The sequence below is a fragment of the Filicampus tigris genome, chromosome 9, assembly GCF_054856515.1.
Source record: "Filicampus tigris isolate MCC_2025a chromosome 9, RoL_Ftig_1.0, whole genome shotgun sequence".
Taxonomy (NCBI): Eukaryota; Metazoa; Chordata; class Actinopteri; order Syngnathiformes; family Syngnathidae; genus Filicampus; species Filicampus tigris.
The window spans coordinates 10,760,001-10,778,214 of NC_141225.1; the positions used below are offsets into that span (position 1 = coordinate 10,760,001).

Sequence of the window (18,214 nt, forward strand, 5' to 3'; positions counted from 1 at the left end):
GAATATGTTGCCAGCAGGCCCACTAGTTGAAACACGGCATTCTGATTAATTTTGCGTTTATGGAATATAAGTTAAGCAGCAAAATGCACTCATTTTTAGCCATCTCTGGGGGCGGTTTCTCTTTGTCTTCTGTCGACTGAAAATGACATCACAACTGCTCACTACGACCAATCACGGCTGACCTGTTTTCTGAATTTGAGCCGGGATTGGTCCAATATATATATATTTATAATATTTAAGTATTGCAATACATGCGTATCGGATTGGGCCAAAAGTGTATCGTCCCAGCCCCTACAAACTAACAAACAACTTTTTAAGCAATGCTGACTGTGTTGAATGAAAATGTGTTATTTTTAAATTGTGTTCTACTGTTCATCCAATTTGTCTGGAATGACAAAGTGACACAAACACAACAAAAACATGTCTACCAGGTAATTGAAAACTGCAACTCAGTCGTCTCAACATCAATTAATGTAATCCTTTAATTAATATAATTGGACTATTGGCTTTATTTTTATTTTCATCAATAACCCACTAGGAGGTGCTACATTCCCCTATTCAAAGCATGCATCAAAATCTCACTCCTGACTCTCTTCCTACTGAAATAATAAGTATCTTCCACTATTGATGTTGTATAATGGTGTGAAATGAAATCCATAAAATAGTTATGAGTTTAACTACAGTAGTTTAAGGGCATCATGATCATCTCATCGTTAGCACGTCTGCCTCACGGTCGGAAATAGGAGAGGTCCGTGGTTCAAATCTCAGCACAGGCCTTCCTGAAATGCTCTCGCAATGTTTTTTTCTGGACACTCCGGCTTTCTGCCAGATTCCAAAAACAGACGTTAGATTTATCCAAGCCTCGAAATCGTACGTAGGTGTGAATGGGGGTGTGTACCCTGCAACTGGCTGGCAACCAGTCTAGGGTGTACCCTGCCTCTTGCCCACTATCAGCTTGGGTAGGCTCCAGCTCACCTGTGACCGCGATGAGGAAACGCACCATAGGAAATAGATGAATGGATAGCTCGATGAAAGTGGAAAAATTCTGAATGCATAATATTTACAGTCATTTTGGGACATTTGAGAAAAAAAAGGTGAGGAGCTCTTAAGGGCTAAGGCAGAGAAACATGTTTTAGTGTGTGTGGATGAACATAAAAAAGTAACAGCTATTGTTCCTCTTTTCGCTGCAGCAACTGGTTATTATTTAAAGGTCGATGTGCCCCTGCCAGGATTGGCATTCATTTCTCCACTCCAGTCAACCGTATTTTGGATTAAGTCATTCCTGGCCCCTTAATAAAACTACAAAAAAAAAAAAAAACAGAAAACAGTGCAGCCCCATCTCACCGGCGTGTAGCTGTGCACGCTGCCCACACTGTTGAGATTGACGGAGGCCAGGCTCTGATCGGACAGGCTGTTATTAAGGCTGCTTCTCGGACTGTCGCTACCTTCCTGGTCCGTGTTGTAGAGTGCCACCTTGAAACACACATACGCACAAACACGTGAGCTTTGGTAGTTCACACACAAATGACATTGTCATTTCAATTCTAGCTAATGGTACATTCCAAAGATAGTGGGTGTGAATCACGCCGGGGAAATCTGATGTGTTTGTGTTGGAAACAATGTCATAATAGCAGAGTACTTTCACTTTTCTCTATGTGTGCTTGTGTGTGTGTGAAAGAGGGTGTTTCTAGTTGGATGCGGTCTCGAGACAACTGAGACATTCCCATCAGTAAAGGTCACGCTGGTGGCGATGTCAGCCGCATCTGCTCACCGACCGCGAATCCGTTTGAGACAGGCAACAAAGGATTTTCGGAGTCGCCGCTGACGCTGACCTTTCAATGAGAGCAGCGGAAACCAGCCGAAGCACTTCAGCACGACAATCTTAATTATCCTCCAACAAACTTGAACTCAAACTCAAAGCGCAGTCGTGCGTAAAATGCCTCAAAAGTCGTAAAAACCCGGCCGTTGTGCGTGACGGTCATTGTGACATGACTGGATCTCAGTTGGTGGGAAAGCATTAGCCTCGTTCACACAAACATTCAACAAATGACCACGCAGTGAACGCCTGCGTATTCGCAGTCCGTGTGACAGAACGTGTGCAGTCCACAGCGTCCCCGCCGGGGTGTTCCCAATACAAGTAAGTATGTGCAGTTGGGTGACTAGTGGTGCATTTGAAGCGTTCAAGGCAATTTTTGTCCATTTCTGCCCATTTCGCCGAATAGGTTGAGATTGAACTTTGGCCGCCTCGCGACCACGTCACAGGCGTGTGGGACGGACCCTGCTTAGTCCATCCCTTTTTTAAAACTTGTCCCCATCCTCCGTCCGGGACGGAATGCCCAGCTCAGCAATTACACATGTAATCTAAAACAACCACATAACTTTGCCTTAAAGTCCGCCAGCTTGTTGCTTACGCATAATAGGAAAAGCCACAGATGGGCTATCGAATAGCATCGATGTGTTAGTAAGTTTTATAACCGTTTAAGCAATGGTTATTTGAACACAAACAGTGGTGAAATAGATGACATACAGACAATAATAATACTAACAATACTTACAGGCATTCTTTATCCTCTGCGAAGAACTACTATTATTACTGCGTCTACTGAGAAGCTGAAACAGGCTCTAGGTACAGTACATGTACACTTTCAAGAATTTTTTTATTTATTTACACATTACACTCATCTGTGTTGTTTTTTGGGGAGGCTGCAATGAAAAATGGCATTTACATTAATTTCATTGGGCAAAACTTAAGTGTGTTGAGTTACGAGCATGTTCACAGAATAAATTAAACTCGAATCGCAAGGCACCACTGTTTTTCTATACTGATGGGAAAATGTCCTTTGAAATCTGCACATAAGTGGACCAATTTGTATTCAACGATCGCGGTTCCACTGGATTAAGAAAGACAAACATATTGAGTTAGAAAGTATCCGGAAAATAGTGCATGGGGCTCACTGCTGTGAGAAAGGAATGGCAGCAATGCACTGACGTTGTTCCTTTGGATCGGTGTGTGTGTGTATGTATGTGTGTGTGTGTGTGTGTGTGAGTTGCATGCGTATCCACCCGTGACTGAGAGCAGTGTGGTGGCTTCTGCTCATCAGCCAGTGGAACAGAGCGGGCCCTGTGCTGGGCACAATGAGGCAGCAGAGGCCGTAGCCTGGAGGCGAGCAGCCTGGGCCAGCGGTACACTGAAGCCTCTCTTGTCTTCCCGTCAAGCCACCGAGGCCACAAGGAAGAGGCAACAGATTGGCCGACTGACCGCCATACTGGTTAGAAAGCAGGCCAGCCCCATCATTATACGCTTTTAATACGTGCGCTGTCGATACATAGAAAAATCATGATGAAAAAAAAAAAAAAGATAAAGCTTAAGACGCTAAATCCAACAAGGTTCAAGGAACAGAGGGAGTGGAGGATAGACAGAGGAGCTCATTAGGGGACTGTAGCCTCCCTGCGCTCAGTGTGGGCTCGGATCCAGTGTTCATTAGCGTGAAGGGGAACTCAATGAAAATCAGCCTCGCCATGCTAATCAAAAACAGGGTGCCACAGAAATATAAATGTTATGCGGAGTGAAGTCATAAAAGTCACCTACCGCAATCTATTTTTACGCCGCTCACCCGTATAGTGTGATTATTTTAAAACCTCGCCGCTCTGTGGTTTTAGGCAGACCCCCAGAGAACTCAACATGGACTCTTATACATGTGGCACGCACATTTCTGTAGGGAAAACGGATGACACGGAGGTACACGCGAGCTTGTGCAAGCGCTTCCACGACGATGACAGCGCGCCAGACACACAACCGTAGTGAGATAGTCTCCTCCTCCAAACCAGATTTCGCCATATCGAGACCAACCTGTGAGAGGCGGAAGAAAAGGCGGAATACAAAGGCAAAATCCGTTCCAATTATCAACATCTGTGTACCCCGCTTCAAATATTGTGATATTACAATTACTGGCTCTAACTGTTTTCTGAGCCGGTTGGTAGGACAAATATTTTCACACACAGGATAATTAGTCAGGGACATCCAATAACTAGTCTGAAAAAGTCTACAATCCAGCCAGATTACCGGACAATTTACTCTTGACACACCACAGGATAATCACCTGGGAAAATGTTTTACAGACATCTCATGATCGGGCATTTGCAGACTTTGGCCATAAGAGCTGAAAATTGCTAAAATTACAATTGTAGGCCCTGACCATTTTCCAACCAGACAAGAGAGGAAAATTATTCTTGTCACACCACCAGACAATCACTCAGGATAATCTTTTACAGACGCCTGATGATCGGGTCTGTGCTTAATTTGATTTAAAGAGGGAAGAAATTCTCAAATTTGGCCCGATTAAACATATGCATGAACCCCAATTTAAAAATCAATCTTATCATAGCCCAAACCAAAGGATAATCACTCAAAATAATATTTTAGAAAAATCTCAATAGTTGGTACATGTGTACACTGCTTTAAACATTTTTGACTGTCGGCCCTGACTGTTTCCAAGCACAATGGGGAGGAAAATTACTCTTGACACACCCCACACCGGAGGATATTTTTTTACAGACAGCCAACAAGCAGGCATTTACAAATTTTCATAAGAAGGGTGAGAAAATGCGCAATCAGCCCACTTCTCGGTATGCGTGTACCCTTCTTTAAAGTAAACTGTCGGCTGTGGACTCTTTTCCAAGCAGATTGAGAAGTAAAACTAATTCAGCACACCCCATACCACAGGATAATCGCTCAGGGTAATACATCCAAAAATAATGCAGATGCTGCCCTGGATAATAAGGGATGAAAAATGCTCAAAGTTGGCCCGTTTATTGAGATGTGTGCACCCTGTTTTAGCTAACAGGCAAACAAGTCTTCTTCAAGACTTCTATTCTTATCAATGTAATAAGTTTTGTTCAAAAAGTATTTCACGACACCTTGAGACACTGGGAAATCAAAAAGCTGAACTGCCTCCTGACTGCAAGGATGGCCCAAAGACGAAAAGGGGAAGAAAGGGCCAAACAGACTTCCAAGCCTTCATCATCACACCTCTGTGCCACAGCTTCATCACATTCATGCCAATGTTGATAGCCACTTCAGTGGAGGGAAAAACGTGAGTCTATGTGAAAGCGAGACAGACGCACACACGCACACACACACAATAAAAGAGGGAGCGGAATGCCCGACGGCCCGCGGAAAAGAATAGAGATTCTCTCTGGTGCCTTCCGCGTCTGCCATTGGTCTGTGCGCGAAGGCGGGAATGAGGGACAGCGACTGGAATAGAAAGAGAGGGAGAGAAAAACAAGAGACAGGGAATTCCTGTGGCTTGGCACGCCGTGCTGAAAGAGGCGTGGCCTGCCTGGCGCGTGTTTACAGTGCTGAGACAGTGAGAAACAAGCTTTTTGCACGGCGCGCGTCCATGTCTCCTGCAGCCTTTATCATGATGGCGGGAACAAAAAAGACGTGAATGAACAAAAGGAGTATTTTGTCGCCCATTTCCGCTCACTATAAACGGCAAAAACCGGGAAGAAAAAAACAGATTAAAAACTAATGCAAATTGTTATTATTTGAAACTAAATTATTAATATATTACAAAATTGCAACAATAAATGAATATTATATACTGAGTTTGAGGAGAAATGCTCAAAATACTGTATGGGCAAAGACTAAGGACTACTGTAGGTAGTAATCAATTGTGGAGCTATACCATTTTACACCATTTCAGTTTTCCTGACATTTTGGCCATAAAACAATGCCAATGACACACTTTGGATCAGTTATGCAATCTAATACATCTTAATTTATTATCACATTGCTCATACTAGAAATCCTGATCTGATTATTACTAGACCCAAGCCCGTTAGCTAATGAGCTAGCTGGTGGCTAGCCGCACTTGAAGTAGAAAGCCAAGAGACCAAGTAGAATCCATTTTTCAACCGGGCGCGCTTTCACACAACTAGCAGACATGCCCACAGCATTTAAGAGCGGGGACGAGAAAATGATTTTTCACGATTTTGAAGCCTCATTTTATAAACATGGAAACTGCTTTAATAATTCGAATTTGTCAGACTTGTTAGCAACACTCTTCCCCGTAGTGTGTCAACTTCACAAGACTTATTAATTTCCACTTTACAGGAACTTTGTCAAATATGCCAGTAGGACAAAAATAGCAGTTTTTAATCTTAATATTACCTTTCTCATAACCGGTAACAACCTCTCAATAAAAATAAATACCCTGAGTAAAAAACGCTTGAGGCAAGCAGAATGCTCGACACAAATTGCCGTGCAAGAGGATCTTAGAAGACAAAGAACAAGCATATTTTGACTTAATGTGGGTTATTTAATCTTGGTTAGATTTGAGCATTTGCAGTAGTGTCGTCTGCTGGACAGATGTCTGGGAATCTTGGCTGCCATGAGGGCGTAACGAGGCGACAGATTCATGAAAAAGTGCATGTATGCTTATACGTGGTGCTTGTCAAAACAAGTAGAAACCCCTGCTAACATACTCTGTGTGCATGCGCGCACAAGTTACAACACAAGCTGACACCGTGCCCTTCACCGCACAACTCAGGAGCTTAAGAGGCCCCTGTCGCACACACACATACACACGCAGGATTGCATGCTTGTACGCTCTTCTTTTTTTCGGGTAATGCTCGCTTGCAAATGAATAAGTGACTCTTGTAGGCTTTTTAAAAGTACTCCTGAGAGCTGCCCCCACTGGGCCTAGAGGATGAGAGCTTAAGGTTAAAAAGCCTATTTCAATTTCAGAGTGAATGGCACACTCGCGTCGAACAGCTCGCCGGCCTCGCAGCATTCCTCCTGGATGTGCAATCGGGTCCTAAGCTCTTTTTTTTTTTTAACAAATAAAAAGTGTAACCTTATTTCCTCTAGCTTCCGCCCACATTTCAAAAATAACACACAACGATGTGTTTTATCCAACGTGTCACGATATGTTCATGTCATTCATTTATTTTGTCGTGCGACCACTTGGGTGTTGCCGATTTATTCCCCCCTACAATCCTCGATGAACAACTTCCATGAGACTTGAAATCCTCGCCTTTCATCCAATGTCAGTTGGGTCAGGCTCCGGGGCCTAGTCAAGAAGAAATATGTTGGTGCGATAGTGGCGAGCACCTAAAACGCAGACGAGGTCCTCAGTTTTTTAATCATCTGACACTTAGATATTTAAAGATGAAGTGCAATGTGTCTAAGGAAATCAGATGAACAAATGAAACAAAACATCGCGTTTACGATTGACAAAAACAATAACTCGATGTTAACTAGGAGTGTAACAAAAAACGATTTGAATCGGAAAACAACTTTTTAAAAGATGGGAGTGCGTCGAATCTTTACGTATCAAATAGTCTTTCAGTGAAGAGAGAGATGTACAGTAACTATACTGACAAGTTCATCCAACCATCAATCCATCATCTGTTCCACTTATCCTCACTGGGGTCACATTGATATGGTAAAATGACAACAAGAAACTCATTGCATCATACCCTTTCAAACTGTGCCATACTATATCAAATCGAATTGTAATCCCACTGAATTGAACCACATCGCATTGTTCTACTTCAGAATAAACCATCCTTGTATCGAGTACGCGACACTCGTGAGGATAAAGCGGTTCAGATAATGGATGGATGGATGGAGAGATGCACACCTTTAATGTTAGCAAATTCAATATAGACTACCACTGCTGGTAGGAACGTATTGTGAACTTTCAATCGCTTTAAAGAACAAACAGCACCAAAATAATCACTTAAAAGGCAAATTAATTCACTAGCTGCTGCGGCCAAAAATGGGGCCCAAGCTCTCAACAGTGTGCAGACTGTTTAATAATTAGCCAGTTCACAGCCAGCTGCAAGGTTAGGATGACGACCCGAAGTAGACAAATATAATACCTGCATCTCACATACACGTTTTGTTTTTTAATAATGCGAAATCAATTCTTATTCGTTTAATCAATGGAGTAATCGGTAGTAGAATCAATTGAAAAAATATTCGATAGCTGCAGACCTATTTTTATGGACTCGTAAAAAAATCTCTCGGGATGATGACGTGGAGGATGGTGGCGGTGGATCTGGCCCGCGGGCCTTTAGTTTGATACCTTGCCTTAGCAGGGTCCACTGTACGGGAATATTGTAACTGTAACGCGAACAAGCGTGTATGTGTGTAGTGAACAGTATATCGGATGGCCAGGTTTCATGTTGCAAGCACCCATGCGGGCATCGCGTTGCCAGAGCTCAACGCAACAGGAGCCTGCCGTTATGCAGGAATCAGGTGCCGGCGTGCACCTCCTTGTGTATTTTGGTGTGGGTTGCAGATAAGCTTTAGGCATGTGCGGGTGTGCGTGCGTGCGTGTGTGTGTGTGCGTGGAGTGCTCCTCTCTCCACGGGGAAACTGTGCAGTAGGAGGTTGGTGAAGTGGGCGGGGTCAGGGTGCAGCCACGTAGCCAGGTGCATGTTGGGGGAGCTGGAGGCTGGAGGGCCGCCTGTAGTACCTTGTTAGTCACAGTGTTGATTGCCAGCGTTGGAGAGGCACTTCCAGAGATCATACACTCCATCCCCAAAGACTCCGACTCCAGGCTGTATGGCGTTGAAGCCTGTGGGGGGTGGGTTGGACGTGGGATGCGGAGACAGAGAGGAAAGGAATAAATAAAATCCAGCATAATCCAATTACTAAACACAAGCAGGTTGATGTTTTTTGGCCTTTGTTCGCATCCTGCCGCAAAATGAAGACCGAAGCTTTTATTTAGGTCACATTTCAAGCGCGCTTCTTCACGGGAGGACAAGAGACGGCGTTCATCCCCAACCTCGCCTCCCACCAAAGAAACGCACATCATCGTAGTCATGAAGGCGCGCCATGCGTGCCCGTCGTGTGTGCTGTCGTCAAAGATAACTCCGCCGTGCCAGTCTCCCTCCGAAAAAGTGCTTACACTAAGAGGATTGGCTGCCAACAATACCATTTTTAATTCATGATAAACACTAAATGAGATTTCCCAAACTCTCACTCGTGCCGTCTGAGACTCTTAATGGAATTCCTTGTTTGGAGGGGGAGGGAATGGGGCGACAGTACAGACACGCGTCACTTTCTTTTGTGCCAAGCCTACGTACAAGCACAGCAGAGATGCACCGGAAACAACATACAGCAGGCATTGTGATACATACTGTCATATGTAGAATAAACTGAATTTGTATTTGTACAATTGAAACATATTAAGGACACTTTAATGAAGATATGACATAAAAATGAAATGTTTAGTTATAACATGACCTAATTCTCAATATTTGTATTAATACCATTATAATGACAATTTTATTATATTTTTTCTTCGAGGGTTAGTTACTAATTAAGATTGAAATATTTATATAAATATAGAAATTACATATACACAATATTCAAATTGTAAATGTCAAAATATATTCGTATATATTGAATCAACATATATTTACATTATATTTTTTATATAAAAGCATCACAAAAATATATTATACATATACAGGGAGCCCTCATTTTACACTGGCGATGTAACACGAATTTCCGCGTATGTCAGATTTCACCGTTAAAGTCGAAATTTATGTCAAAATACTTTGTACAAAAAAACGAAAGTACATTAGAATAAAAAGCATAAGATGCTGTACTTAGCATTACTGCTGAGAAGTGGATGGAGAAAGAGGAGAGGAGGGCGAAAAAGGCTAATATATTAACCATATATAAATTTATACACATATACCCACTAATAGGGAACGTGAGCTGGGTTTAGACCGTTGTGAGATAGGTTAGTTTTACACATTTTTGAAACTTTTAATGTGTCAAAATGTGACAGGGATATCAAGTATTTGCATATATACACGATTGATGTGTTTACCAAAGACAATAATACAAAATTCATATTCATGCAAAATATTATTTTTCAAATGGCATTTTTAATACTTGAAAAATGTGTGGCGGTGACAATGGGAGCAGAATGTGCACAGATCTGCCGGCAAAATTGCAGCTTAACAGAACCTTCCCTTCCCGGTGGACTGTGGTCAGCCACATTGTAAGGGAAGCCTTCCCGAGGCCGCAGCACTGAGATGCCCCGAGGTCAGTCCAAATGTGAGCGGCTCCACTAAAAACCCGTGTGTAACGCTGGACCATCCCTAATTAAAAAGCCGGAAGCTCAGAGTAGTGCTCTGCATTAATTGATGTTCATAAAAAAATAAATAAAAGAGGGAGGAGGCGCAGATTATAACGTGTGTAATGGCTACCTGGGGCACCGTTTATTAATAAGGTGCCCACTTCATGACAGGCTCGCGAGGCAGTTACATAACATCTGCATGTGTGTGTGGAGAAAGGTGGAAAAACTCTGGTAGAAACGGAAGGAGACAAAAGGTTTCTGATTAATCAAATAGCACTAGAACTCCTCTCAACAGATAAATGCAATGAATTTGCTTGCTATTTTTGTGAAAAAAAAAGTACAATTCATCAGGTCAAAAAGCAAAATCATGAAATGATGAACCTAAAACCACGCAGGAATAATGCAATTACCATGTCAGAATTTGGTACAGTTGATCAAAAATTGTAGCGGAAATGGTTCAGCAGCTGAAACCATCAACCATCTGTTTTGACTCAACACCATCTGAGTCTTTCAAAGCTATTGAGCAAACTGCTGAGTTACAGCAAATCATATCACTTCAGTCAGGCGACTTTCCTAAACCCCTGAGAAAATCTGCCATCAAGCCACTTCTAAAAAAGTGAATGTTCCTAAAATCCTAAAATGGTTCAGGTTCTACTTGGAGGAAAGGAGTTACGTTGTCACCATTGCAAGTTTTGAGTCTGATCGAATAGCAAAGACGTGGGGTCCCTCAAGGGTCAGTCCTTGGACACATTTTGTTCAGCCTGTATATGCTACCCTTGGGTCAAATTCTTCGGAACACAAATGTTAGTTATCATGGCTGTGTAGATGATATGATATGAAGATGATGATGGATTCCTATGATGCAATTTACTTTGGAGTCAGCAAATCCTCCATCAAGTGCCTGGTTTTCTCCACGCATACCGCTTAGAATTAACACCAAAAAGTTCAATCTTGGCCTCATCAGACCAGAGAATCTTATTTCTCATAGTCTGGGAGTCATTCATGTGTTTTTTGGCAAACTCTATGCGGACCTTCGTGTGTCTCACACTGAGGAGAGGCTTCCGTCGGGCCACTCTCCCATCAAGCTCCGACTGGTGGAGGGCTGCAGTGATAGCTGACTTTGTGGAACTTTCTCCCATCTCCCCACTGCATCTCTGGAGCTCAGCCACAGTGATCTTTGGGTTCTTCTTTACTAATGTTTTTCTCCCACAATTGCTCAGTTTGGTTGTACAGCCAGGTCAAGGAAGAGTTGTGGTCATCCCAAACGTCTTCCATTTGAGGATTATGAAGGCCACTGTGCTCTTACGAACCTTTAGTGCTCCAGAAATTGTTTTGTAACCTTGGCCAGATCTGTGCCTTGCCACAATTCTGTCTCTGATCACCTTGCACAGGTTTTTAAACCTCATGATTTTCATTTTCTCTGACTGTAAGGTTTTATACTGACTTTTCCTAATCAAGTCCAATCAGTTTAATTAATCACAGCTGGACTCCAATAAAGGAACAGAACCACCCCAAGGAGGATCAGAATAAATGGCCAGCATGTGAGTTAAATATGAAGGTCTGAATAGTGTCTGAATAATTATGACCATATGATATTTCAGTGTTTCTTTTTTCACATATCTGCAAACATTTCAACATTTCAGTTGTTCTCGGTCAAGATGGGGTGCTAGGTGTACATTAATGAGAAATAAAATGAACTTTTTTGATTTTGCCAAATGGCTGCAATGACACAGAAAGTGAAAAACTTCAAGAGGTCTGAATACTTTCCGTACCCACTGTAAATGTATTTCACTCTTTTATTGTAAATGCTTTTAAATGCTGTACTTTTTATCTGAAGCACATTGAGTTACCTTGTGTATCAAACGTACTATATAAATAGAGCTACCTTGCCTTGATTTGTAGTCTTCTTTGTTTGTGTCTACAGGAGAGTATTATACTACCCCCAGTGGCCAAGCAGCACACACCAGGAGTCGCAATTAATTAATGCACATAACACACATAATTTCCCCCCGCCCGCATCACACTCACCCGCTCTCCCGACCGCGGCCTCTTCTTGGGCCGCGTTGGCAAGGCGTCCTCCTTTGGGTTGGTGTCAATAGCCCAGTACGAGCCCTGCAGGCAAAGGAGAGCACTGTCAGCGCATTAAAAAAAAAATAAAAAAAATGCTTTCCCACACTTTGCACTTGACTCACAGCACTTACCGATGTGTCAAAAGTGCATCAAGCTAGGGCTGAGTCATTATGGAAAAATAATAATCATGAACATTTGGATTGACATTGAAATCATGATTAATAAACACAATGATCCATTGATTACAAAATGTTTTATTTACTTAACTACCAACAGTCAACTTAGAGCTGGACCCATGATTCAATTTCAATATGTATCGCGATTGACACGTGATCGATATCAGTAGAAAATGCCTTCGATAAAACATTCAAAACGCAAAGAAGTCAAACACAAGTAAAATATGAATGAACTATGGCAAAACTAAATCCGCTGAAAAGATAAAGTAGTCCTATGATAGTTGATCAACGATAATGTATGCATTGCAAGAGAGTACTAGTTCACTTACATTGTATGAACCCTGAATGAAGCCTAATGTATGTGCATCAACAATACTGCTTTGGGGTAGTACCTAATGCAAATAAGCATTCACAATGCAATTCAAACTGCACATTACGCTACATAACGATGTACAAAAAACAGTTAACTTTTTTTTAAAGAGATTTAAAACAAAATCAATAATTATTTATATTGGATGGATGGATGGATGGATGGATGGATGGATGGACTGATATTAAATACTTACATTGTGACAGTTTTTCTGACATATCGCCCATCGCTATTAAGCAGATTATGTTTAAAACAGAGTTTATTTGTTCTTTATATTCACCAGTTTATTTCACTCTTTCATAGTTAAGTTGACCTCTTATATTGCGGGTATTGTGAGCTTTTTATATATCGTTAATCCCCCCACAATATTGTGATAATTATCGTATCATGAGGTTAATATCGTGATATTATCGTAATGTGACATTTGGATATCGTGACGTCCCTATAATATAGATAAAATATGAAAAATATATCAAATCAAATCAAATCAAATCAAATACAATTTTATACTGGCTGCTCCTGCTGTTTCGCCCATTGTCGGATGGGATAGGCTCCAGGCTCCAGCACCTCCCCGTGACCCTGTACAGGATAAGCGCTTTGGAAGATGACATGACACATGTTCCTGCTGTGCGCGCCGAGGCTTCTTAGAGGTCGTGTGGGGCCACGGAGTACATAATTACATTAAGATTTTAAGAAGAAAGTTGTTTTTGAGCTTTACTAACAATTATTTTTCTCACAGATTAGGAAGAATATTTTCCTTTGAGTATTGTTATATTACCTGTCTGAAAATGTTATTTAAGGAACTCAATGCTAATTTTTTTTATTAGCCTCTCAATAGGATTTTACATTGACTGTTAGCATTAGCACTGACAATGTTTCTAAAATGCCTGTATGTCTTGTAAGTATGAAATGAGTGGAATTCTTTTTTGTGTATGCTTAGTTTTACAGTAAAATCCAACTGGGGTGTCATTAAACAGTTTATAGGGAGATCAGATTCATATGCACATCATACGCTTGCTGTGCAAGTAACACGGTGCATGCCGTGCAGCACAATAATAATGTTTCTTCTATTACAATGTTTTTATGATGGTGCTAAACCAAAATCACGATTACATTTTGTTTAATTGCCCAGTGCTACATCACCTTTGGGGGATTGTAAACACCTTCATTGCATTCGTTACGTCTGCTTGTGTGGAAAGTGGCTATTGTCATTAAGGAAAGACTTGGCTTCCTCCTGGCGAGGAGCAGCTCTTCCTTGAATTGCCACTTCCTCAGCCTCAGGTGAGCGTGGCACCGTTGCCAAGGCGGCTCTCGGGCCGGGAAATGAGGAAGAGCCACCCTGGCTGAGCCCAGAGAGGCTAATCAAGGAGAGAACAGCGCAGGCTGACTGGAGGGTGGGGTGTGAGTTTTAGGGGACGCCATTCTACAGCCGCAGCCTGCATTATTCATCTTTTGCATTTTATTTATTTTTTCCGATGGTGTTCCTCCCAAGCCCAAAACAAGGCAGCACACACGAGCAAAAAAAAAAAAAAAAGACTTTTTTTTTTTACACCTTAAGTTCTTGCGGGTTTTTGAATTTATTTTTAATATTTTATGATAAGAAAAAAAAAATCTCAATTGTCAAGAGAAAGTGAGATCAGGACCTTTTAAAATAACTTCCCCAGCAGAGAGAATAATTGATGCGTCCACCAGAGAAGCCGAGTGAGTATCCATAAAATAATAGCGTTGTACACAATGTCCTGCCCTTGTTAAAGGGAAAATGTTATTTCACAACTCACGTACTCTGGCGCGGCAATGGCTCAAATGAAAAGCCACGCTTGGCCTATATTCATCAAGGGTGGACGGGGTGTGTGTATGTGAAATGATACGTTTTAATGTGCGCCAAGCTTTGGGGTCAATTAACGGCTCCTCAGAGGGGTTGAGAATAATTCACACGCGCAATCAAGCTGAGAAGAGGAGGGGAAAAAAAATACAAGGGTGATAAAAATGCAGCAGCCTCATTAGAAATTCTACATCATTGATAAAGGTGAGGCGCATTGTCACCGCAGTCAATCCATGCGCGTCTCATAATGCACATGTTTCAAAACGAGGAGTTGCACAGACAAAGCCGGGCTGGGCTCCGTTGCTTTTAATTAGTGCGGGGAAGAACATTTTAAGTTAACTCTCGTGGGAAGAGAGAGTTGCTGCATTTTTTCCCCTCTCCCCACCCCCAGAGAGTTGGCAGGAAAAGAGAAAAACATATAAAGAGCCATTAAATTATTCACCAATATTCTGCAACATAAATGTGGGTCCGCATGAACATAGCACAAACCACCATATTCTCTTCAGCCATAACAAAACGGCTGCTTTATCATAAAACATGCAGTCTACCTGAAAAAAACACTCCTTTTCATATTACAGCTTCAATTACGTCATCTACTCCAGTGGCTCTCACCAAAAGTAACTTCATAAGAAAAGTTGGAATTCTTCAGAAATGATCGTGTGCTATTAAACGTTTTGGCAAAAATTACATCGGAATACAAGTGTCAATGTGTGGGGGGAAAAATAATTATTTTGTTTTTTCAGGTAAAAGCCAAAAGATGAAATCGTATATGACAAAGCTCCTTTACGTGGCGAGCAAGGTTGGTATTTTTTCAGGTAAAGGATTGGGGATGAAAAACAGGAAGTAATTTTGCAGAAATAATGTAATACTACCAGCATTGCTGTTTTCCTGTGTTACGCTAAAATAAAATAAAAATGAGAACAAGGTTTTAATAATACAACGGCAAAAAATTCAGATTTTTGCAGAAATAACAGCATTAGTGTATGATAATTAACAAAAGATAAACTTTATTGTCCTAAATGGGAAATTTTACAGCCAATACAATACAACACCCAAACAATCACACAAACAAGACTAATGGCCTAAAAAAATTGCACATTCCTCAACAAGTCAGCCCCATGGGCAGTGAGTTTGACACCTGTGTTTTAACCAATAGAAGGTCCTATATTTTTCAACATCTCCCTCGGCCTACTTCAGCCGAACACAGCATTGTAAACAACATAGCCCATGATACTTTGCGCTGCTGAGCCAATAGGAGCGCATTACTGGCCAAGCCTACTTCTTTGTGAATACTGTTATTATGCACAAAATCAGAATATTGCGATTTTTTTTTTTTTATAAGAGCTTTATTTTTATTTTTTTACAATATCGTGAGCTCTTATACAGTATCGTTAGCTTTTTATATATCGCCAACCTCGCCACAACATTGTGATAATTAGCGTACCGTGAGGTGCGGATCGTAATATTATCGTATTGTGACATTTGGATATCGTGACATCCCTAATTTACAGTGCATTTGCTAAGCAGTAAGTAGTGCTGTTTCAGCCTTATTGCAAAATAGATGAAATACATTTTTTCCCTAAAAAATCCACACGTAAATCCATAATGAAAATGTGAAAAACATTTTTTATTTTCAAATTTATGGGAAACCCCATTGATCAATCGAGTAATCGGATAAAAATTGTGACGGTAATTGTTAATTCAGATTTGTATCCCGTTTCATCTGTACTGCATACAATTGAGCGGATTCTTATCGACTGCTAATTTACATGCAGACAGGTGGTGTTTTTGCACAATAACGAGCGCCATTTAATCCCGAGCATCTCCCTGTCTGACAGACGCAGACTTTGCCTCTCCTATCTCATCCGAGCAGCAGTTTTCATATTCCTGCCACATTACAATATTGATGCAACATATCAAGAGCAGCTACCGCCTCTTTGAAGTTGTCTTGTGCACAAGGGGGGTGGCGGAAGGGAGTGAGGAAAATTCCAAATTAAACATTAAGGATGCGAGCACGTTGGCCGTGCATCTGGAATGGGATCCATACAGCAATAGATTATTTTGTATTTAGTGGAGCAGCTCCCAGGAGTGTCAATATCAGAGGATTACAGCAAAACACGAAATTAGCATTCAGTCCCCATCCTCTAGTACACAGCCAGGCGTAGCTCTCCATGCATGTGTGTGTGTGTGTGTGTGTTGGTGTGTGTGCGCGGGTGCGTGTGTGTGTGTGTGTGCAGAGAGGGTAATTATTTGTGCCTATTTTTTTTCCTCCCCAGCATGTGTAGCAAAGGCTCAGATAGCGCCGGGCTGAAATGTAGGTTAGGATCCATATGATTAGACCTACAGTATGCACAATGCCGAACTAAATATAGTGGCTGCACTGTCATGAGCCACCTCAGCAGATGAGGGCTAATTATCAGCTTGATGTCACAAGAGACGGCAACGTAAATGAAGCCAACGGTAGGTCGTCCCACTGAGATTAAAATGTCAAAATAACATGAGCAAGAAAATGAGTGAAGGAGGAGATTGGTGCTGAATGCTTGAGGGGACGCAAGAATTTTTGGAAACGACCTTACTTAAACCCTGTTTTGACTCGGTCTCCATCAGTCTGACTTTTTCTCACTTCACCCTCATCTGCTGTCTGAGCTCGCCAAATAATAAAAAAAAGAAAACGTGTCTCCTTACATATGAAATGCAATCCTGCGGGGGAGGCAGGTTCCTAATAGATTAAGAGCGTGCCATGCATTTCTCTACTGTCAAGACTCTGGCAGGGATTCAAAGTTTTTCCAACGCAGACATGATATGCCCTCCCCCCAAAAAAAGAAACATTTTGGTTGACTACAGCCATCTGTTGATACAAACCAAACATGTTCCTGTAGTTGTATTCTTTCATCATGACGCTTTATTTTAGGTTAGATTACATTGATACTTTATTGATCCCCAAGGAAGTCAACAGCAGGAACTACAAAGACGTGTTAGCACTACAGGGAAGAAAAAAAATGGTTAGAAGAAAAAAAAAGTTTTAATATGAAGAGAAAAACCATTTTGGGAGGAGAGACGTCAGAATGTAACGAGAACAAAGTTGTAATATTACATGGAGAAAGCCTTAATATTACGGAAATAACGTCGCCATATGAAAATTAACATACATTTGCGTTATTATACGATAAATTCTCAAGTCAACATTGCAAGCTTACTAAAACAAAGTTAAAGATAAAAAATCTACATTTTACGTAAATAACATGAGTGCTAACGTGCACCTGCGTCATATTACGAGTCTTTTTTTTGGCTATTTCATGTAGAGCTGAACGATTAATTGCATTTGCAATAGAATCGCGAGTTGCGAATTGACATTTTGGAATCTCAGAAGCTGCAGTTTAAATGGTCATTACTTTTTGACAGCGGAGGGGACGGGGATTCACTATACCTTTTCCTACTCGGTGGCGTGTGTGGTGTTTGTAAGTAGATTGGATAAGCTTTAATTTTATATATGTGTCTTTTTTTATTTATTTATCCATCTATATGATGAGTTGAGTGAGTGATTTAAGAAGGACAATCCAAGTTCACATACCATGTTTCATGAAATGACGTGTATGGAGTGGTAGAGCCACTGGATTATTGTTTATCGGTCTACATAAGAAGTTGAGTGATTAAGAAAAGCAGTCCATCA

The 18,214-nt window shown here is 41.3% G+C and overlaps 1 protein-coding gene across 1 annotated transcript in view; it reads right to left on the bottom strand.

Moving 5' to 3' along the window:
- foxj3 (forkhead box J3) overlaps nt 1-18,214 on the bottom strand; it is a 127,263-nt gene that overhangs the window by 24,581 nt on the left and 84,468 nt on the right. Inside the window, exons 4-6 of the mRNA XM_086041148.1 lie at nt 12,135-12,218; nt 8,487-8,588; nt 1,345-1,473 (exon numbers count right to left, since the gene is read on the bottom strand). Coding sequence (XP_085897274.1) covers nt 1,345-1,473; nt 8,487-8,588; nt 12,135-12,218 — 315 coding nt within the window. The remainder of the gene's footprint in view (nt 1-1,344; nt 1,474-8,486; nt 8,589-12,134; nt 12,219-18,214) is intronic.